Source organism: Heptranchias perlo, chromosome 30 (genome assembly GCF_035084215.1).
Source record: "Heptranchias perlo isolate sHepPer1 chromosome 30, sHepPer1.hap1, whole genome shotgun sequence".
NCBI classification, from domain to species: Eukaryota; Metazoa; Chordata; class Chondrichthyes; order Hexanchiformes; family Hexanchidae; genus Heptranchias; species Heptranchias perlo.
In genome coordinates, this window is record NC_090354.1 from 14,879,736 (window position 1) to 14,903,657 (window position 23,922).

The 23,922-nt window shown below is 42.4% G+C and overlaps 1 protein-coding gene and 1 long non-coding RNA gene across 4 annotated transcripts in view; one reads left to right on the top strand and one right to left on the bottom strand.

Moving 5' to 3' along the window:
- Positions 1-23,922, top strand: part of LOC137299945 (uncharacterized) — a 104,979-nt gene that overhangs the window by 52,201 nt on the left and 28,856 nt on the right. The window contains exon 1 of one of the 3 annotated variants that reach the window (XR_010958012.1): positions 8,373-9,228. The exons of the other annotated variants lie outside the window; for them this stretch is intronic. This is a non-coding gene — a long non-coding RNA (uncharacterized lncRNA). Of the gene's footprint in view, positions 1-8,372; positions 9,229-23,922 lie in introns of those variants that run through there. 3 annotated transcript variants of the gene reach the window in all.
- On the bottom strand, positions 910-9,713 carry LOC137299944 (galactoside alpha-(1,2)-fucosyltransferase 2-like). Its single transcript, XM_067968960.1, has 2 exons — positions 9,446-9,713; positions 910-3,125 (listed from the first exon to the last, which is right to left on the bottom strand). Exon 2 carries the CDS (start codon positions 3,068-3,070, stop codon positions 1,835-1,837), a length of 1,236 nt encoding a protein of 411 aa, XP_067825061.1. The 5' UTR covers positions 3,071-3,125; positions 9,446-9,713; the 3' UTR covers positions 910-1,834.

Consider the following 23,922-nt stretch of genomic DNA (forward strand, 5'->3'; position numbering starts at 1 on the left):
TGGTGTTCCACTGATAAGCATGGATTTCTCAGAGATGTCATGAGCCAAATGTGCAGGAGATAGTTCTAGTGTCCAAGGAGTCAACCTTGAACTTTCCGTGCTGGGTCAAACAGTAGGAGACTGGATATCTGATGCGGAATAAAGTATCATAGCAGCTGCCAGCTAAGTGTGCATTGTACCTACGTGGTTATCACACACCAGTTGAACATTTATCAAATGGTACCTTTGCAATTCATGAAGGTGGCAGCAATGTGGGCAGGAGCAGACAGAGCAGATGTAGATTAGATTTCAAATGGGGCATCTGAACCAACATGCTGAAGACCATACTATTCATTCGAGCTGTGCAGGGGTCATTGCCAAGGTAGGCTGGTGGATTCTGCACTTGGTTGTGGGGGTGGTAATCAATTGGAGAAGAGAAAAGACAGAAGACTTTAGGGGGAGGAGGTTCTGCCCGGGGTTGAAAGACAGATTTACTACATACCAGAACATTGGGAAATGCTATGCAGAACATTTTGCCCTAACCTGTCCCACCCCGCTCTGCCAACGAATATTTTCATAAAGGCCCTGTCTGTTTGATGTGAGCACTTATTATGCCATAATTCCCTATCCAGAGGCAATCTTGCATAATTCAGTAGGAGGTTATCTTTTGTAATTAATCTCCAATCATTGTTCCAATTGAGTCCACCCAATTTACACAAGTTGTGACTCCTACTGATAGATGGGGGGGGGGGGGGGAAGATTCCTTCAGTTTGGTTTTTGCAGCAGAATTATCAATGCATTCTTCATGCGATTTTGCTGTAAGTCGCAGAGAGGATACCTTGCCCATGATGTCCTATTAAAAAATCTTCGAAGGAATGTCAAGATGTTCACAACAATGTATAATCATGGATAATAATATCAATTGGTTCAATACCACATTGCCAAATAGTGCTAATTTATGGACAGCTTTCTAATGTGGATTCACATTCATTAGGTAAGGAGCAGAGACTGGCAAAATGCATTTCACATAGCAGCCATCTATCTAATAGAATGAGGAGACTCTCATCACATCAATAGAATTGGGACTAAATTACAAGAATTTAATAACCAATTTGGAATCCAGTTCCTCTGCTCAATGGTATAACGAATGAGTAATGTACTCCTGATATTGTTGAAGTACAGGAGTGTTCTTGATCGACATTAGTTTTCGAAAATATAGTACCTTGTTGAATTTCCATACAGCGGTTTTACCAATTATTGGGGGCAATTTTCACCTTCACCACTTGGTCAGTGAACTGGTAGAGCCGATCGTCTGCCTATGATAGAACCGGCCGGATTTTCATTTCTATTCTGTTCTATAATGGTGAGCAATCCACTCTGCCAGTTTAATGCCCAAGTGGTGACGGTGAAATAGTCTTTTAGGAGTGACTTGTTGCAAGGCTGTAGATTTTGAATGATTAACAAAACAATAGAAAAGGTTAATAAATATTATGTTATGAAGCATTCTTTCCATATCAAAGAGCAGAAGATCCCACTGTGTGTAATTCTTGAGATATTACATGGCTGCTAATGATGGTGTGATAATTAGGATTGACACTCTCTCATTTTACAGCCAAGTAACACAAAGAAAATAATAAAGATAATAAAGTCAGATTTACAGCTTGTTACTCAAAGAAAAAATCTTTAACATACAGATATTTTTGATTGTACATTCCTAATGCTGTACTATCTAATCAAATGTGAACTACATATTATGAATCCCTTCACTGCTCTTCATTTATTAACCTCAGCAACACATCTGTGACTAATTAAAATACATTGGGCAGCAATTTTGACAAAACAAATGCTTTAAACTTTACATAACTTTCAGTGGACAGTCTTGGAAGCTTTGTTTTCTGAACCTGACCGAAATTATTCTCCAGCAGCTCAATTTGGTGTTTGATATTTTTAAAATAATTAAACACAAACAACATACAATTAAGGAGAGTTGAAGATTACAGGACCTGCAGTTATTGGCTGATTTTGAAGCATTCTGAGCAATAAGAGGTGAGAGATCAGCAGGAATTCCAATCCATTGAGGTAAGAAAGCCGCCTCGTACTTAAATACTTTTAGAAATTCTGATTCGGGCAAAGTAAAGTTAGTGAGGTAAATTGTCTCCCCACCAGCCAGGTAGCCAGCCCAGAAACCAAAGGTCCCTATTGTCATTATAGTGTGATTACAATGAGCAAGGATAGAAAAGTCTTGAGCTGCACTGGATTCTTTTGAATCATCGGAAAAGAAAACATCTCCTTTGGAGTCACCAATGTTCTTCTTGCACCAATCCATTCCATTACTTGTCACTACAAAAACGACATCCTTGTACTTATTTCTGAAGTAAGCCATTGCTGTTTCTAAATATTTCTTATCAGCTACTACACCTTTCCAAATCTTTGGCATCGTTTTTACGTAATCTCCTCTTCGAACATGAACACCAACATATGTCACATTCTTTCGCCCTCCACTAATGCGTCTAAGGAATATATTTGTCTCTTCTGTAATAAAGTCATGAAAGGTGAACTCATGGAGGATTTCCTCTCGGATATGATGATAGAAAGTCCAGGAACATGGATATCCTGAGAACATAATGTAGTTTCCTGGAATACTGTGGTACTGATCGTCCATCCAGTCATGGAGAGGATAATAATTCCACTGTATTCTATTAAACCAACTTTGATGGTGGATGGGAAGGGTAATTTTGAAGATAGGGGACAGGTACTTGGCCATGGAAGGCAAAATATATGCTTGATGACCATTCAATTTTGCCAATGCGTATAATGTTGCGTACTCCCCCATCTGGTTGCCAAGTCGCCCAACAGAATTAATTGTCCAAATGCCTTTTGAAGAAGTTTTCAACCTTTCAGAGTCTTTCTCGGTTTCAGTTCTTAATTTGATGCCTACATTTTCAAGAAATTGAAGATAGTTGGCTGTTATGTGACCATAACTTAGCTGATATATGTACATTATGGAAGTTAATGCTACTGAAAAGAACAATATTAAAAAGACCAGCCTTTTCTTGCTCTGAAAAACACAAACTCTGCTCAAAAGATCCATTTTCAAAACCTCTTCACGTTGATTTTCTGATTCTTTCCTCAATTCAGATAAGTTTCTGAAAGTCCAAACACATAGCCATAAAGCTCATTACTATGGAATCAATGATGAATTTGAACAATTCTTCAAAATTTGCTGATGGCTCATTTCTTTTTGAGGAGGCTATTTTTGAGAAATACATAAAACACATTATTGGTGTAAATGATGGCATAAGAACTTGGTGCAGACAGACATGTAATAGGACAGATGGGTAATGAAAATTAAACATTCGGAATGGCATTACAGGAGACTTGGAAAGAGCCACCACCCCACTGGCTGACTTTATACATGTACCATGTGTCAGGCACTGAATCACAGAGCCTGACAGAGTCCCAGATTTGATATCAATTAGCGGACGTCAAACTGTGGAAGAAGAGGTGTCGATCAATCGAAAGAAATTCAAGTTTCTTGCTCTATGCCCTTAGGGAACTGGGTTATGTCTGCATGGATACATTTCACATAGAACTCTTGTAATCAGAAGTCAGTCAATTCAACCAGGATTGTTGACAAATGTGATTTTTAAAAGGGGAGACAGAGCTAATCTGAGTAAGGAGGTGATCACCACACAGCTACAGAGCGTTCAGGTGGAGAGGGAGTGGGTGACCACCAGACAGATTAGGAGGAACAGGCAGGCAGTGCAGGATTCCCCTGGGAGTGTGGCACTCACAAACTGGTATTCGTGAGGGTGTTGACACCTCAGGGGAATGCAGTTGGGAACAATTTCACAGCACCGTAGGAGACTCGGCTTACAGAGGGGCAAAAGGAATGCAATTGTTATAGTGAATTTGATAGCCGGGGGACAGACAGGCGTTTCTGCAGCCACTGACGTGAGTCCCGCAGGGTGTGCTGCCTCCCTGGTGCCAGAGTAAGGGACATCATTGAAAGGGTGCAGAATATTTTGAGAGGGGGAATGGGAATAGCCAGAAGTCATGGTCCATGTGGGAACCAATGACACAGGAAAGAATAGGGTTGAGGTCCTGCAGTCAGAGGAAGTAAAAAAGCAGAACCTCAAAGGTAGTAATCTCTGGATTACTCATAGAGTCATAGAGTTATACAGCACGGATAGAGGCCCTTCGGCCCATCGTGTCCGCGCCGGCCATCAGCCCTGTCTACTCTAATCCCATATTCCAGCATTTGGTCCGTAGCCTTGTATGCTATGGCATTTCAAGTGCTCATCCAAATGCTTCTTGAATGTTGTGAGGGTTCCTGCCTCCACAACCCTTTCAGGCAGTGAGTTCCAGACTCCAACCACCCTCTGGGTGAAAAAGTTCTTTCTCAAATCCCCTCTAAACCTCCCGCCTTTTACCTTGAATCTATGTCCCCTTGTTATAGTACCCTCAACGAAGGGAAAAAGCTCCTTAGTATCCATCCTATCTGTGCCCCTCATAATTTTGTACACCTCAATCATGTCCCCCCTCAGCCTCCTACTATTTCTGTACTTACTAGAACGTGGCACTCCCAGTGCCACGTTCTAGTAAGTACAGAAATAGTAGGATAAGACAGGTTAATGCGTGGCTGGAGCAATGGTGCAGGAGGGAGGGCTTCAGATTCCTGGGGCATTGAGACCAGTTCTGGGACAGGAGGGATCTGAACAAGATGGATGGGTTGCATCTCAATAGAGTTGGGACCAATGTCCCTGCAGGGAGGTTAACGAGTGGGGGGGTGTTTAAAACTAATTTGGCAGGGGGATGGGTACCAGGATGAAACATTAGACAGAAGTCGCAAGGTGCACAGAGGACTGGGAGGGACAAGTAACACTAGAGTAAAGAATAGGAGGGATCAGACCGGGGGCAAATGCAAGGCAGACTAAGATGAGATTGGAGTGCATGTATGTAAATGCACGTAGCGTAGTAAATAAGGTTGGTGAGCTGCAGGCTCAAGTTGCCACATGGAACTATGATATAGTGGTGATAACAGAGACCAGGCTTAAAAAAGGGGGGAATTGGGTACTTAAAATCGCTGGCTACAGGGTAATCAGGAAAGATCGGGAAGGAAAGAAAGATAGGGAAGGAAAGAAAGGTGGGGGGGGGGCGGTGGCAGTATTGATCAACAAAAGTATTGTAGCACTGGAAAGGGATGATGTTGTTGAGGGGTCAAAGACATAATCTATTTTGTTAAAATTAGGGAACAATAGAGGAGCTATTACGCTACTGGGTGTATACTAAAGACCACCAAATAGTGGGAAGGAGATAGAGGAGCAAATTTGCAGGCAAATTACAGAAAGATGCTAGAAATATAAGAGTAGTGATAATGGGGGACTTCAATTATCCCAATATAGACTGGGACAGTAACAGTGTAAAGGACAAAGAGGGGGAGGAATTCCTGAAATGTGTTCGAGAACTTTCTGGAACAGCGTGTTTCCAGCCCAACCCGGAAGGATACAGTGCTGGTTCTAGTTCTGGGGAATGAAGTGGGGCAGGTGGAGCATGTTCGGAAAAGTGATCATAATATCAATAGCTTTAGAATAGTTACGGAAAAGGACAAGGAACAATCAAATATGAAAATGCTTAGCTGGGGGAAGGCAAACTTCAGTGAGTTAAAAAGGGATCTTGCCCAGGTGGACTGGAATCAAAAATTGGAAGGCAAAACAGTAATTGAACAATAGGAGGCCTTCAAGGAGGAGTTGGTTCGGGTATAGTGTAGGCACATCCTTACAAGGGGGAAAGGAAGGGCATCCAAAGCTAGAGCTCCCTGGATGACTAAAGATAGAAATTAAAATGAAACAGAAAAAGGAAGCTTATGATGAAGGTATGGTTCATAACACAGTAGAGATCCAGGCTGAATATAGAAAGTACAGAGGAGATCTAAAAAAGGGGCAAACAGAGAGTATGAGAATAGATTAGCAGCTAACATAAAAGGGAACTCAAAAGTATTTTATAAACATATAAATGGTAAAAGATTAGTCATCGGAAGGGTGGGACCAATTAGGGACAAAAAAGAACTTCTTGTGGAGGCAGAAGACTTGGCTGAGGTAATAAATGAATACTTCGCATCCGTCTTCATTAGAGAAGAGGATACTGCCATTGTAGCTGTAAAGGAGGTGGTAATAGCAATATTGGATAGGATAGAAATAGTTAAAGACGAGTTACTTAAAAGATTGCCAGTACTCAGAGTAGAAAAGTCACCCGGTCCAGATGGGATGTATCCCAGGTTACTGAGGGAAGTAAGGGTAGAAATTGCAGAGGCTCTGGAGAAGGGGATGGTGCCAGGGGACTGGAGGATTGCAAATGTTGTGCCCCTGTTGAAAAAGGGGAGAGGGATAAACCCGGCAATTACAGGCCAGTCAGCCTAATGTCGGTGTTGGGGAGAATTTTTAAGACAATAATATGGGACAAAATTAATTGGCACTTGGAAAAGTATGGGCTAATAAATGAAAGTCAGCACAGATTTGTTAAAGCAAATCGTGTTTGACTAACTTGATTGAGTTCTTTGATGAAGTAATGGAGAGGGTTGATGAGGATAGTGTGGTTGATGTTGTGTATATGGACTTTCAAAAAGCATTAGATCAAGTGCCACATAATAGACTTGTTAGCAAAATTAAAGCCCATGGGATTAAAGGGGCAGTGGCAATGTGGATACAAAATTGGCTAGGAGACAGAAAGCAGAGAGTAGTGGTGAACGGTTGTTTTTCAGACTGGAGGGAAGTATACAGTGGTGTTGCCTAGGGGTCAGTACTAAGACCACTGCTCTTTTTGATATATATTAATGTAAACAATCTTACAACACCAAGTTATAGTCCAACAATTTTATTTAATTAAAATTGTTGGACTATAACTTGGTGTTGTAAGATTGTTTACATTTGTCAACCCCAGTTCATCACCGGCATCTCCACATCATAGATATTAATGACCTGGACTTGGATATAGAGGGTGTAATTTCAAAGTTTGCAGATGATTCAAAACTCGGAAATGTAGTAAACAATATGGGGGATAGTAACAGACTTCAGGAGGACATAGACAGACTGGTGAAATGGGCAGACACAAGGCAGGTGAAATTTAACAGAGAAGTGAGAAGTATTGCATTTTGGAAGGAAGAATGAGGAGAGGAAATATAGACTAAATGGTACAATTTTAAAGGGGGTGCAGGAACAGAGAAACCTGGGGGGGGTGCACATGCAAAATCTTTGAAGGTGGCAGGACAAGTTTAGAAGGCTGTTAAAAAAGCATAAGGGATCCTGGACTTTATTAATAGAGGCATAGAGTACAAAAGCAAGGAAGTTATGCTAAACCTTTATAAAACACTGGTTAGGCCTCAGCTGGAATATTGTGTTCAATTCTGGGCACCACGCCTTAGGAAGGATGTCAAGGCCTTAGAGAGGGTGCAGAAGAGATTTACTAGAATGGTACCAGGGATGAGGGACTTCCGTTATGTGGGGAGACTGGAGAAGCTGGGGTTGTTCTCCTTAGATCAGAGAAAGTTAGGGGGAGATTAGATAGAGGTGTTCAAAATCATGAACGGTTTTGATAGAGTAAATGAGGAGAAACTATTTCCAGTAGCAGAAGTGTCGGTAACCAAAGGACACAGATTTAAGGTGATCGGCAAAAGAGCCAGGGGCGACAGGAGGAAGCATTTTTTTTTAACGCAGTGAGTTGTAATGATCTGGAATGCACTGCTTGAAAGGGTGGTGAAAGCAGATTCAATAGTAACTTTCAAAAGAGAATTGGATAAATACTCGAAGGGCAAAAACTTACAGGGCTATGGGGAAAGAGCAGGGCAATGGGACTATTTGGATAGCTCTTTCAAAGAGCTGGCACAGGCATGATGGGCCGAATGGCCTCCTCCTGTGCTCCAGATACCATGATACCATGAATTGCCCATTAAACTCGACACAGTTTAGTAATTAACAGCGTAAATACCCTTTTAATGACAAGTGTTAATGACTGCCAATTAACCTCTCTGGTCTAGAAAGTGAACAATTAAAAATATGGAGTCTTATTCCTTCAGGTAGTGAATTGTTGTTGGACATTTGTCAAATTTTAAATGTTTTAATTTTTTCTTACTTTTTCTTTCTGTCTCACACTTTCAGAAATTTTGTGGGCAATACATTTTGAGCTGAAGGATGCAGGAAAAAGTCAATGAAATGACAGCACGTATACACCAGTAATACTACACTGTTTGGAAAATGGTGATAATGGTGTTAACTGTTCATTACAGATTCTGATACTTTGGCCTAGAAATTCAGACGTGTCCATATTTGGAACAGTCCCTCTGCCTAATTGGGTGATGAGGGGGGAGGGTGGTGGAACAATCGAGGGGAGGGAACAGCGATCGAGGGGATGTAGAGGTCAGCAGCTTATTGCGTTCTTTCTACCACAGGAAGCATCTGCAACGCCAAGCAGTATTACGACAGACATTGAGCAAGTCACTAATGCGTTGTTCACCAGGGAAAAAGACAACAGGAACATTGAAACATTAACGACCAGAAAGACCATTCCAGTCCATCTATCTGGCCTCAGAGCTCAAAAGCATCCTTGCTGTCTGTAATGTAAAATTGCAGTTGGCCAGATTGGGGCAGGAATGACACGTGTACATCGCCCATTCCACTTTTAATTGTCCTTCATATGCTTTCCGCCAGTCGGAGAGGATTAAAATTGCCCCATTCTTTTAGGGATGGAGCTACACACAGTTTGTGCTGCTCTCACAATCAACAGAGTCCCCTCCCAGGAACTAACCTAACAATCCTATGACCTTATTTTCTTAAATATGTAAATATTTTGATTTACGATGAGCTATAGTATGCAGGTAGTAATTAAATTCAGGAAGTTTAAAAAGTTCATAACGGCAGAGCTACCCTCTAAAGAAACACTGTCCAAACTTTTTAACTACTATATGAGAACACAGAGCAGAAGAATCTGTAACAGTTCAGAAAGGTTGGTTTGGCATGTGTGAGCGGGTAGTTGGTAATGTCTGCCAGGAGATTGCACCTTCTACAATCAGATGGATTGTACAACAAAACAAAGAGCTAGAAATTGAGATTACACAAATAAAAGAGGCTGAGCGTGTGTGAAACCAAGATAGGAAGAAGTACATCGAGCAAAGTTGGTGCAGAATGAACCCACATACGAGCAGAAGGCGGTTCTTTGATATAGAGAGATAAGAATGAAACTTCGTGCTGGATGAAGGTAAGGCTGATCCTTCCAACTAAACCTTCAATTAAAGAAAAGTCTAATGTCGATCAATAACAATTAGGGAAGTCAATTCATTGCTGTCAACTTCTATGATTAATGCGTTATTTTTTTTGCACATTCACCGTTTTTATAGCCCAATAATTGCAAAAGTTACACTTTCCTTCTTTTCCCCCTTTTCTTCATTCTCTCGCTTTCACTTAACATTCCTCACCTCAATTGCTTTATTCCCTTCTCTCCTTCGTTCCTTTCATTTTCTTCCCATATTTTCTCTGCCTTTGCCGTCGTTCTTTTCCTTTCTCACTCTGTTGCACTTTTACTGTCTCCCATTACCGTTTTTTTTCTTCCCTATTTCACTCCACTGCCGTTTTCCTCCTGCCAGATTATCGCTGCTGCTGCTTCTTTCTCTCGATGTTCCCAGTCCTTCGACGCTGGATTTTCAGCGAGTTTCCACTAGAGTTGTGGTTTTACTTCTTTCGGTGGTGACTCCACCTTGTTTGGGCTGGGTCAGGAACAGCTTTGCTGAATTAGTTGATGGTAAAGCTGGCTGCTGGAATTGTTGTCAAATCAGCTAGCAGCAGCTGCCTTTTAAAAAATATTGGGCTCTTAGAATATGTTGAAAAAATAACGGTGTGTGAACAACACATGCCGAGTGTAACATATCAAAGTTCTTTGAGGACATAACGTACAGGGTGGATAAAGGGGAACCAGTGGACGTGGTGTATTTAGACTTCCAGAAGGCATTCGACAAGGTGCCACATAAAAGATTATTGCTCAAGATAAAGAATCACTGGATTGGGGGTGATATTCTGGCATGGGTGGAGGATTGGTTATCTAACAGGAAGCAGAGAGTTGGGATAGATGGTTCATTCTCGGACTGGCAACCCGTGGCCAGTGGTGTTCCGCAGGGGTCGGTGCTGGGTCCCCAACTCTTTACAATCTATATTAATGATTTAGAGGAGGGGACCGAGTGTAACATATCAAAGTTTGCAGATGATACAAAGATGGGAGGGAAAGTAGAGAGTGAGGAGGACATAAAAAACCTACAAGGGGATATAGACAGGCTGGGTGAGTGGGCGGAGATTTGGCAGATGCAATACAATATTGGAAAATGTGAGGTTATGCACTTTGGCAGGAAAAATCGGAGAGCAAGTTATTATCTTAATGGCGAGAAACTGGAAAGTACTGCAGTACAAAGGGATCTGGGGGTCCTAGTGCAAGAAAATCAAAAAGTTAGTATGCAGGTGCAGCAGGTGATCAAGAAGGCCAACGGAATGTTTGCTTTTATTGCTAGGGGGATAGAATATAAAAACAGGGAGGTATTGCTGCAGTTATATAAGGTATTGGTGAGACCGCACCTGGAATACTGCATACAGTTTTGGTCTCCATACTTAAGAAAAGACATAGTTGCTCTCGAGGCAGTACAAAGAAGGTTCACTCGGTTAATCCTGGGGATGAGGGGGCGGACATATGAGGAGAGGTTGAGTAGATTGGGACTCTACTCATTGGAGTTCAGAAGAATGAGAGGCGATCTTATTGAAACATATAAGATTGTGAAGGGGCTTGATCGGGTGGATGCGGTAAGGATGTTCCCAAGGATGGGTGAAACTAGAACCAGGGGGCATTATCTTAGAATAAGGGGCTGCTCTTTCAAAACTGAGATGAGGAGAAACTTCTTCACTCAGAGGGTAGTAGGTCTGTGGAATTTGCTGCCCCAGGAAGCTGTGGAAGCTACATCATTAAATAAATTTAAAACAGAAATAAACAGTTTCCTAGAAGTAAAGGGAATTATGGGTTACGGGGAGCAGGCAGGAAATTGGACATGAATTTAGATTTGAGGTTAGGATCAGATCAGCCATGATCTTATTGAATGGCGGAGCAGGCTCGAGGGGCCGATTGGCCTACTCCTGCTCCTATTTCTTATGTTCTTATTGTGCAAATCGGCCAGAAACCAGTGGCAAGTTACCCCTTGATTTGCGAATCACCACAAGTTGCTGAACGATACGCGCAGCTCCATTGCTAGCATCACAAAAATGGCATCTTGCACTTAACCTCCCCATGAGTTTCATGAACATAAGGACATAAGAAATAGAAGCAGGAGCATGCTCCGCCATTCAATAAGATCATGGCTGATCTTGTACCTCAACTGGACTTTCCTGCCCAATCCCAATATCCCTCGATGCCCTTCATGTCCAAAAATTGATATAGCACAGTTGAAGGCTATTTGGCCCATCATGCCTGTGCTGGCTTTTTGAAATAGCTATCCAGTTAGTCCCACTCCCCTGCCCATTCCCCATAGCCTTGTAAATTTTTCCCCTTTGAATATTTATCCAATTCCCTTTTGAAAGTTATTATTGAATCTGCTTCCACCACTCTTTCGGCAGAGCATTCCAGATCATAACAACTTGCTGGTAAATAAATTTCTCCTCATGTCACCTCTGGTTCTTTTGCCACTTACCTTAAATCTGTGTCCTTTGGTTACCAACCCTTCTGCCAGTGGAAACAGTTTCTCCTTATTTACCCTATCAAACCATAAGCAATGGTATTAACTTCAGCTTCACTGAGAGCTCTCAAACTCTGTTTCCAAACGCCAACACTGATTATTTTTCTTGCTAGTTATAGAAATTCCTCCTCTTTCACATTTCTGACCTGGGTTGGATGGCAGACACAAAGGGCTCAATTTTAAACTTAAATTGAGGGTGCGTTGGAGGCGGAGGGGCTGCGAAAGTTGCAAAAATGCAGAGAGCGGGTTCGGAAGCCGGCTTCAAGCTGCCGACTTCCGAGTTTCCCACAGACGCACGTGTGCGCGCGGGCATTCCAAATCCGGAAGACCCACCAACAATTAAAGCCATCGGGATGATAGTTAGAGATCATTGAGGTCCTTAAGGCACTTTACTTGTGACATATAAGGTAGTTAGAACGATTTTTAACTTACCTGGGCGGCTTTCCCACGACTTCTGATGAATAGCCGGACCAGGCAAAAATAAACTAAATAAATTAAATAAAAAAATCATTGCACAAAGTTAAAACACAAAATCAACCTACCTTTCCATCTTGCTCTCATGTCCGATATCTCCCTCTCCAATGTCCCTCTCAGCCCCCGATGTCTCCCTCTCTGATCTCCCCCTCTTCCTCTCCCGACATCCCCTCAATCTTCCCCTCTACCCTCCCCGATCTTCCGTTCCAAGGCCGGATGACGTCTCGCTCTTCTCTCTCTTTTTATGTCTCCAAAACCGCCCAAGCTACCAGAGGTAGCATCTACAGCATCAGTGAGTGTGCATTACGACAGACATTGAGCAAGTCAGTAACGCGTTGTCTGCCCGGGTAAAGGAACATAGGAACATAGGGCAAAAATAGATAAAGATGAGTTACTTAAAATGTTATCAACTCTCTAAGCAGAAGTCACCTGGTCCAGATGGGATGCATCCTAGGTTAATGAGGGAAGTAAGGGTGGAAATTACAGAGGGTCTGGCCACAATCTTCCAAACCTCCTTTGGAAGCGGTGCCAGAGGACTGGAGGATTGCAAATGTTACACCCCTGTTCAAAAAAAGGAAAAGGGATAAACCTGGCAACTACAAGCCAGTCAGCATAACATCGGTTTTGGGGTAACTTTTGGAGGCAGTAGTCCGAGACAAATTAATTGTCACTTGGAAAAATATGGGTTAATAAATGACTGCCAGCATGGATTTCTTAAAGGTAAATCGTGTTTGACTAACTTGATTAAGTTCTTTGAAGTAACGGAGAGGTTTGATGAAGGCAGTGCAGTTGATGTGTATATGGACTTTCAAAAGACATTTGATAAAGTACCACACAATAGATGTCAGCAAAATCAGAGCCCATGGGATTAAAGGGGCAGTGGCAGCGGCAGCATGGATACAAAATTGGCTAAGAGACAAAAGCAGAGAGTAATGGTGAACGGTTGCAGAGAAGTATAGAGCAGTGTTCCCCAGGGGTCGTTATACGGACCACTGCGCATCTTGATATATATCAATCACCTGGTTTTGGGTATACAGGGCATAATTTCAAAGTTTGCAGATGACATGGAACTTGGAAATGTAGTAAACAATGAGGAGGATAGTAACAGACTTCAGGAGGGCATAGACAGACTGGTAAAATGGGCAGACACATGGCACTTGCAATTTTAACGCAGAGAAGTGTGAAGTGATGTATATTGGTAGGAAGAACGAGGATAGGCAATATAAATTAAATGGTACAATTTTAAAGAGGGTGCAGGAACAGAGAGTTCTGGGTTTGTACGGATACACAAATCTTTGAAGGTGGTAGGACAAATTGAGAAAACTGTTAAAAAAGCATAAGGGATCGTTGGCTTTATAAACAGAGGCATAGAGTACAAAAGCAAGGAAGTTATGCTAAATCTTTATAAAACACTGGTTAGGCCCCAGCTGGAGTATTGTGTCCAATTCTGGGTACCTCACTTTGATAAGGATGACAAGGCCTTAGAGAGGGTGCAGAGGAGATTTACTAGAATGGTACCAGGGATGCGGGACTTTAGTTACGTGGAGAGATTTGAGAAGCTAGGTTGTTCTCCTTAGAGCAGAGAAGGTTAAGGGGGGATTTAATTGAGATGTTTAAAATCATGAAGGTTTTAATAGAGTAAGAAAGGAGAAACTGTGTTCAGTGGCAGAAGGGTCGGTAACCAGAGGACACAGATTAAAGGTAATTAGCAAAAGAACCAGAAGTGAGATGAAGAGAAATGTTTTTACGCTGCGAGTGGTTATGATCTGGAATGCACTGCCTGAAAGGGTGGTGGAATAATGACTTTAAAAAGGGAATTGGATAAATACTTGAAGGGGAAAAAATTGTAGAGCTATGGGGTAAGGGCAGAGGAGTGGGACTAATTGGATTGCTGTTTCAAAGAGCCGGCACAGGGACGATGGGCTGAATGGCTTCTTCTGACTGTATCATTCTATGATGCTATACAGCAAGTTCTCCACTGTTTGGTGAAGGCAAGAAGTTTTAAAGGAAGCAGAAAAGGTAAATTACAATTGCCATGTGTTAAAAAAGTGAAAAATGTACTAATCAGAAATACACTTCTCAATTTTAAAAAAATCATTCTAAAACTGTATTTTTAAGCTAAACAAAAATAGTGGTCACAATTTTTGGTACACATCCAACTGAAAAACAAGCCAATATTTTCATTGAATATTCTTAATACATTATTTATAGAGCAAATTGAGTTATTGGGCATCTTATGGGTATGAAGCGAAGAAACCACATGTCCATTTTGTTCTGACCTTGCAATCAGCAGAAGGAAAAAAGATATTGGTCTTATACTTTAATAACTCCTATCAAGCTTTATGTGTGACTAGTAAAGAAAAGGATTTAGTTTTTTGTGTAAATCTAGATGTTTCCAGCATTATTAGTTGCAGGTTATTGATATACAGGAAACATACTTGTGACTGTGTCATGACGCTTATCTTTTAGTAATATATAAGAGACTCTCAAATTGCAAACGCTGTAAGTGTGAATGAGCTAGGAGATCTTTTGAAACAATTGAAAACTGAGGTTAAGTAGCAGCACCATTCTCTGTACTGTACTTTCACTGTGGGAGGTGGCACATTCATTAATAATTTACACCTGACCCCTGACTCTTTTACTGTCCAGGGATTGATCAGTAAAGCTGTCAATTAATTTAGCCATGATGTGGAGATGCCGGTGATGGACTGGGGTTGACAATTGTAAACAATTTTACAACACCAAGTTATAGTCCAGCAATTTTATTTTAAATTCACAAGCTTTCGGAGATTTTCTCCTTCCTCAGGCAACACCAGGTTATAGTCCAACAGTTGGACTATAACCTGGTGTTGTAAGATTCCTTACATTCATGAACTCTCGAATGAGCTCATTAACATTCCAATTTCCTCTTTGTCTCATTGGCGCCAGTCTGTCGTCTTCTGTTAAGGTGACAGAAAGGGTGCTGGACTTTTGAGGATTAATCATAAAAATCCTGAACCTGACTTCATATCAGAAACACTATGGCCCAAAATCGCTGTGGCAGGCCAACAAACGGTGCCCGCTGTTCGTTAGACTTGCCCTTGCCCGTTTAATGTTGACAATATTTTGCCCTGCAAGTTGGTGGAAGTGCGAGATGGAAACGGTGCGGTGCCCTCTATAGGGCATCTGGGATCTGAGTGAACAGGGCAAGCAACTGTGTATCTCCTCAACCAATCAGATTGAAGGATTCTGACATTAGCAGTGCAAGGACTGAGAAGGAGCAATAAGTTAGAATGGGTGAATACAACATCAAATCAGGCATAGAGAGAGGGAGAGAGGGAGAGAGGGAGGGAGGGAGGGAGGGAGGGAGGGAGAGGGAGGGGGAGAGGGAGGGGGGAGAGGGAGGGGGAGAGGGAGGGGGGAAAGAGGGGGAGAGGGAAAGAGGGGGAGAGGGAGGGAGAGGAAGAGGGAAAGAGAGAGAGAAAAATGAGACAGAATGAAAAAGTTTTTTAAAAATGTAATTAACATTTTAAAACAATATCTCTAACAACAATTCATACCTGAAGGAATGAGACTCTACATTTGCATAAGTTAGTTTTCAGTGCCAGAGGTGTTGACTGGCAGTAATTAATACTTATGTTGTTAAAAGGGTACTTAGATTTGAAGTGACTTGACTGAACTTTCTGTTGTGAATTTAGTTCGTATCTACTGCGCAAATACAGCAACTTCACGCCATTCAATGCATTTCAATGGTGAGGCAGGCAGCAAGATGCCGTTTTCACGAAGCTAATAGCGGAGGGGTGCATCTCCGACAGCAACTTTTCGATTTCCGCGTTTAATTGCGCATGTCCCCTCGCCTGAAGTTGCTGTAGCATTTATGCATAAATAACAGCGAGCGCCATTAGCCTCACCGTTATATTGACTGTAAATTTTGGCCCAATATAAATTAAACTGAAAATCCCTGACAGGTCAAATAGCAAATAACTTCTAGTTGTGACATTAATTGCGTGAACTTTTATATTTAATCACTTTCACATTCATATCATTCATAGTATTTTATTCAATTACAATATTTTACACAAGACTTTATGGATAATTCTGCCTGTGATCCTTTCTGGTGCAGCCTCACACATCAGAAGAAACAGGGCATCCCGTCCTTGCGTCAATTGTGAACATTGCAATTTTCTTTTCTAAAAAGCCTTTTGTCTTTTAATTCTAGATGCCACAAAGGATTTTTCATCCAATGGGTTAATTATGTGGCACATCCAGATCAAGGGTGACAGGATGCTTGGCACCAGATGTTTTGCTGGATATGTGTTTGAAATGAAGAAAATACTCCCTCATCAGTAAAATAAAAGTAATATTTGCTTTAAATCAGTTCATTCCCTCCATTTCACCCAAACCACACTAATGAGTTATTATGAAGGCAGCCTGTATTCTGTTGGCATGGCTCCGTTATAGATACATCAGTGCTATTGACTGGCATGAACGCTTGAACCCGGAGCTGCAAGAAGTATCCTGTCCAAAAGTCAGCCCCCGTACTTAGAACCATAGAAAAGATACAGCACAGAAGGGGGCCATTCGGCCCATTGTGTCCGCGTCGGCTCAAAGAACAACCAGGTGCCCATTCTAATACCACCTTCCAGCACCCGGTCCGTAGCCCTGCAGCTTACAGCATTTTAGGTGCAGGTCCAGGTACTTTTAAAAAGGGTTGAGGGTCCTTGCCTCGAACAGCAATTCACTCAGCAAATTCCATACACCCATCAGCCTCTGAGTAAAAAAGTTTTTCCTCATGTCCCCTCTAATCCTTCCGCCAATCATCTTAAATCTATGTCCTCTAGTTCTTGAACTCTCCGCTAGGGGAAACACGCCTACTCTATCGAGGCCCCTCATAATTTTGTACACCTCAATCAAGTCTCCCCTCAGCCTCCTCTGCTTCAAGGAAAGCAACCCCAGCCTAGAATCATAGAAGTTTACAACATGGAAACAGGCCCTTCAGTCCAACATGTCCATGTCGCCCAGTTTATACCACTAAGCTAGTCCCAATTGCCTGCACTTGGCCCATATCCCTCTATACCCATCTTACCCATGTAACTGTCCAAATGCTTTTTAAAAGACAAAATTGTACCCGCCTCTACTACTGCCTCTGGCAGTTCGTTCCAGACACTCACCACCCTTTGAGTGAAAAAATTGCCCCTCTGGACCCTTTTGTATCTCTCCCCTCTCACCTTAAATCTATGTCCCCTCATTATAGACTCCCCTACCTTTGGGAAAAGATTTTGACTATCGACCTTATCTGTGCCCCTCATTATTTTATAGACTTCTATAAGATCACCCCGAAACCTCCTACTCTCCAGGGAAAAAAGTCCCAGTCTATCTAACCTCTCCCTATAAGTCAAACCATCAAGTCCCGGTAGCATTCTAGTAAATCTTTTCTGCACTCTTTCTAGTTTAATAATATCCTTTCTATAATAGGGTGACCAGAACTGTACACAGTATTCCAAGTGTGGCCTTACTAATGTCTTGTACAACTTCAACAAGACATCCCAACTCCTGTATTCAATGTTCTGACCAATGAAACCAAGCATGCTGAATGCCTTCTTCACCACCCTATCCACCTGTGACTCCACTGTCAAGGAGCTATGAACCTGTACTCCTAGATCTCTTTGTTCTATAACTCTCCCCAACGCCCTACCATTAACGGAGTAGGTCCTGGCCCGATTCGATCTACCAAAATGCATCACCTCACATTTATCTAAATTAAACTCCATCTGCCATTCATCGGCCCACTGGCCCAATTTATCAAGATCCCGTTGCAATCCCAGATAACCTTCTTCACTGTCCACAATGCCACCAATCTTGGTGTCATCTGCTAACTTACTAACCATGCCTCCTAAATTCTCATCCAAATCATTAATATAAATAACGAATAACAGCGGACCCAGCACCGATCCCTGAGGCACACCGCTGGTCACAGGCCTCCAGTTTGAAAAACAACCCTCTACAACCACCCTCTGTCTTCTGTCGTCAAGCCAATTTTGTATCCAATTGGCTACCTCACCTTGGATCCCGTGAGATTTAACTTTATGTAACAACCTACCCTGTGGTACCTTGTTAAAAGCTTTGCTAAAGTCCATGTATACCACGTCTACTGCACAGCTCTCATCTATGTTCTTGGTTACCCCTTCAAAAAACTCAATCAAATTCGTGAGACATGATTTTCCTCTCACAAAACCATGCTGACTGTTCCTAATCAGTCCCTGCCTCTCCTCATAGCTGCAATTTTCAAGCCCTGGCAACATTCTTGTAAATCTTCTCTGCACTCTCTCCAGAGCAATTACGTCCTTCCTGTAATGTGGTGACCAGAACTGCGCACAATACTCCAGCTGTGGCCTTACCAGCGTTTTATACAGTTCCATCGTTACATCCCTGCTTTTGTATTCTATACCTCGGCTAATAACGGAGGGCATTCCGTATGCCTTCTTCACAACCTTATCTACCTGCACTGCCACCTTCAGGGACCTGTAAACATGCACTCCAAGGTCTCTCACTTCCTCTACCCCTCTCAATATATTCCCGTTTACTGCATATTCCCTTTTACTGTTTGCCTTCCCTAAGTGCATTACCTCAAACTTCTCCGGGTTGAACTCCATTTGCCACTTTTACCGCCCACTCCACCAACCCATTGATATCTTCTTGGAGTTTACAGCTATCCTCTTCACTATCAACTGCAAGGCCAATTTTTGTATCATCTGCAAATTTGCCAATCATGCCCCCTACATTCAAGTCCAAATCATTAATATATACCACAAACAGCAAGGGACCCAACACTGAGCCCCGTGGCACACCACTGGAAATGGATTTCCATTCGCAAAGACATCCATCGACTTTTACCCTTTGTTTCCTGTCACTGAGCCAATTTTGGATCCAATTCGTCACATTTCCCTGTATCCCATGGGCTTTTACCTTTCTGACCAGTCTGCTATGTGGGACCTTGTCAAATGCCTTACTAAAATCCATGTAGACAACATCCACTGCACTACCCTCATCAATCCTCCTTGTCACTTCCTCAAAGAATTCAATCAGATTTGCAAGGCATGACCTTCCCTGAACAAATCCATGCTGACTATCCCTGATTAAACCATGCCTTTCCAAGTGACAGTTTATCCTATCTCTCAGTATTGATTCTAATAGTTTGCCCACCACCGAGGTAAGACTGACCGGCCTATAATTGTTCGGCCTTTCCCTCATACCCTTTTTAAACAATGGTACTACGTTTGCAGTCTTCCAGTCCTCCGGTACCTCCCCTGTATCTAGTGAGGATTGGAAAATGATCCTCAGAGCATCCGGTATTTCCTCCCTGGCTTCCTTCAATAGCCTAGGAAACAATCCATCTGGCCCTGGTGACTTATCAACTTTCAAGGATTCCATTCCCTCCAGTACTTCCTTTCTCGTTATGTTTACCTTATCCAATATTTCACACCTCTCCTCTTTAACTACTACGTCCAGATCATCCCTTTCCTTTGTGAATACGGAGACAAAATATTAATTTAAAACCCTACCCACATCCTCCGCTTCTACACACAAATTACCCGCATCAACTCCTGGACACCGATCAAGAATTTTGCGCAATTTTTCTATTGAACCATTTCATCATGATTTTGTAACGCTGGATATTTTAAAACCAAATGAAAGAATTGCACAGTAACACATTTCAATATTATTTCAGTCACCATAAACTAACTTTTCTATTTTGCTTTTATGTTTGTTACCATGATCTTCAAAAGGATAATTAGTTGAAACCATCTCAACGTTCAGTTTATTTGTGAAACTGAACTTCAAATTCCATTAATGGCAACACATCAAAAATTGTGTTTTTTTTGTACCAGCAGTCAATAGAAATAAGACGAGCATTGGCTGCTACTCTGTGGGTTCAGTTAACAACTCCATATTTGGAAATATAGAAAAATATATGACGCTTTACTTTGTACTCCTGCAGTTCAAGGTTCAATTCTCAGTGGTGGTTAACGCTGCACTCGCCACTGTACATTGAGGTTTGCTATTTTACACCCAGGCTGCTAGAAGTGGCGCAGACCTGTGTAGGGCCACTTAAAACCTATTCATAGCATAGGTCAAAAAAACCAAACAAATGCTTTTGACATAACTGAATGCAAAATATGTATCAACTCACCGGACTATGCTACTGTCCTATTCCATGCAATTTAGGTTATACGTTCGCTAATGACAATGAAAAAGGCTCATAAATATAAGGTGGATTTTTCTGCTTTATACTCACATCAACATTTTCACTAACCATAGTGAACAGCAGAAAATATACCTCAATGAGAGTTATTTACACCAAATCTGTTTACTTGCTCTTCATTACTTCTAGACAACCAGGGGGCTGTAAATTTGGCAGTGCCACCCTTTTTCTTTGATGGGACATGTCTGCATTGTACCCGTAGAATTTCACTTTTTAGTGCCTCCCACTGGCTTGCCACTGATTTCTCCTCAAGTAGTTGTATCCCGTCCACTTCTGCCAAATCACCTCTTAGTTCTGTAAAATTTGCCTTCCCCCAATTTAAAATGTTTACTCCTGATTTAACTCTGTCCTTTTCCATAATAATGCTAAAACTAATTGAATTGTGGTCACTGTCCCCAATATGGTCACCCACTGTCACTTCCCCCACTTGCCCATCTTCATTTCCCAGGACTAAATCTAAAATTGCATCCCCTCTTGTTGGGCTTGTTACGTACTGGCTAAAAAAGTTCTCCTGGACACCGATCAAGAATTTTGCGCCCTCTGTGCCTGTTTGAATCCTAGTTGATGTTAGGGAAGTTGAAGTCCCCTACTATTATTGCCCTCTTATTTTTGCACTCAGAAATTTGCCTACATATTTGTTCTTCTGTCTCCCTTTCACTATTCGGGGGTCTATAATACACTCCTAGTAATGTGACTGCCCCTTTGTTATTTCTTAGCTCAACCCATATGGCCTCGATTGATGATCCATTTAGCATATCATCCCTTCTCAGAACTGTAATTGATTCTTTAACCAATAATGCTACCCCCCTCCTTTTTTATCACACTCTATCCTGCCTGAAAACTCTATATCCAAGGATATTGAGCTGCCAATTATCCCCCTCTTTAAGCCAGGTTTCCGTTATAGCAATGATATCATGCTGCCATGTGTCTGTCTGTGCCATTAGCCTTATCTGCTTTGTTTGTAATACTCCTTGCATTGAAGTATATACCCTTTAACCTCGTAAATTCCTGTGCTGAACACAATTTAACCTTTGCTTCTTTTGCCTTTGAGTTGCTAACTACGTCACTAACTGCTTTTCTACTTCCTGTTTCCTGGTCTGAATTTGTCCTATCTGTACCTGCCCTTTAGTTCCCATCCCCCTGCCATACTAGTTTAAACCCTCCCCAACAGAACTAGCAAATGCCCTCGCGGGGATATTGGTCCTGGTTCTGCTTGGGTGCAACCCGTCCAGCTTGTACAGGTCCCGCCTTTCACAGAATCGGTCCCAATGCCTCAGGAATTTAAACCCCTCCCTCCTACACCATCTTTCAAGCCACGCATTCATCTGGTCTATTCTCCTATTTCTGCTCTCGCTAGCACGTGGCACTGGGAGTAATCCTGAGATTACTGCCTTAGAGGTCCTGCTTTTTAATTTATTTCCTAACTCCCTATATTCTGCTTGCAGGACCTCATCCCTTTTTTTTTTTTACAGATGTTGTTGGTACCGATATGGACCACGACCTCTGGCTGCTCCCCCTCCCCCTTCAGAATGTCCTGCAGCTGCTCCGTGACATCCTTGACCCTAGCACCAGGGAGGCAACATACCATCCTGGAGTCACTTTTGCGGCCGCAGAAACGCCTATTTGTTCCCCTTACGATGGAATCCCCTATTACTATTGCTCTCCTATTCTTTTTCCTCCCCACCTGTGCAGCTGAGTCACTCGTGGTGCCACGGTCTTGGCTCTTGCTGCATTCCCCTGATAAGCCATCTCTCCCAACAATATCCAAAGTGGAATATCTGTTTGAGAGGGAGATGGCCCCAGGGGACTCCTGCTCTACCTGCCTAGCGGTTACCCATTTCTTTTCTGCCTGCGTAATCTTTACCTGCGGTGTGACCACCTCACTGAACGTGCTCTCCAAGATAATCTCAGCATTACGGATGCTCCACAGTGAATCCACCCGCAGCTCCAGCTCCAAAATGCAGTTAGCCAGTAGCTGCAGCTGGACACACTTCCTGCACCCATAGTCGCCAGGGACACCGGTGGTGTCCATGACTTCCCACATAGCGCAGAAGGAGCATATCACGGGTGTGAGCTCTGCTGCCATGACTTGCCTTAGATTAAGCTCGTTAGTTACTCCCTTTAAGGAGTTTACTCCTTTAAATTACTCTTAATTTAGAGAATGTTAACTACACTAGGGACCTTGATTCACTAAAAAATGCTACTTGCTATAACTAAATTAAGTTTAGTTTTTTTTAAAAAATTAGTTTTATGCTATAAATTACTTCGCCCACAGTCCTAAGAAGAAAACAGAAGAGATACTCACCACCAACCACCTACCTGCCTTACCTGTGACGTCACACTGCAGTTTTGTTTTGTTGTGGCTGTGACCTGCTCTCGGTACACTCCTCTCCGCTGACTAATCAAATGCACCTCGCCCCTTACTGCACAAAATCCCCTCACTCACCAAATTCCCAATTATTGACTGTCGATAGCTGCTACTCCGTGCTCCCTCACTCACTTGACGACCTACGCTGGCTCCCCTCCCCCAAATGCATTCAATTCAAAATCCTTGTCCCCATCTATAAATCCCTCCATGTCCTTGCCCCATCTTATCTCTGCAATGTCTTTCAATCCTATATCCCCACTGAACATTCCTCTATACAACCCCACCTTCCAATACACCATTGCCTTTATTTTGATCTGAAAAACATGAATCAGTACTTGGTAATTCATACAGGCCGGATATATTCATCTTTCAGATGAGATGCTAAACTAAGGTCATCTTACAGCTCAGAGAGCATAAAACATCCCATGGCACTATTCAAAAAGGATTTCTCCTGGAGTCCAAGCCAGCATTCCTCCTTTGACCAACACCAAAAACAGATTATCGAGTCCATCATTTGCTGTTTGCAGGACCATGTTTGCCTGCCTAACAACAGTGACTGCACTTCTAGATAATTCATTGGTTGTGAAGCACTTTGGGACATAAGTCGCTATATAAATGAAAGTTGTTTATTTCTTTTTCTTACACTACAATTGCTGCAACCTTATTCACTCAAATAATCTGAGGAAAATGTTACCAACAATAACAACAACTTGCCAATATAGCGCCTTTAACGTAATAAAATGACCCAAGGCACATCAAGACAGATGACCAAAACCTTGGTTAGGGAGGTAGGTTTTAAGGATCGTCTTAAAGGAGGAGAGAGAGGTAGAGAGGCGGAGAGGTTTAGGGAGGAAATTCCAGAGCTCGTGGCCTAAGCAGGTGAAGGCACAGCCACCAATGGTGGAGTGATTAAAATCAGGGATGTGCAAGAGGCAAGAATTGGAGGAGCGCAAAGATCTCGGATGGTTGTCAGGCTGGAGGAAGTTAGGGAGAGAAGGAGGGGCGAGGCCATGGAGGGATTTTAAAACAAGGATGAGACTTTTCAAATCAAGGCATTCCCAGACTGGGAGCCAACGTAGGTCAGCGAGCACAGGGGTGATGGGA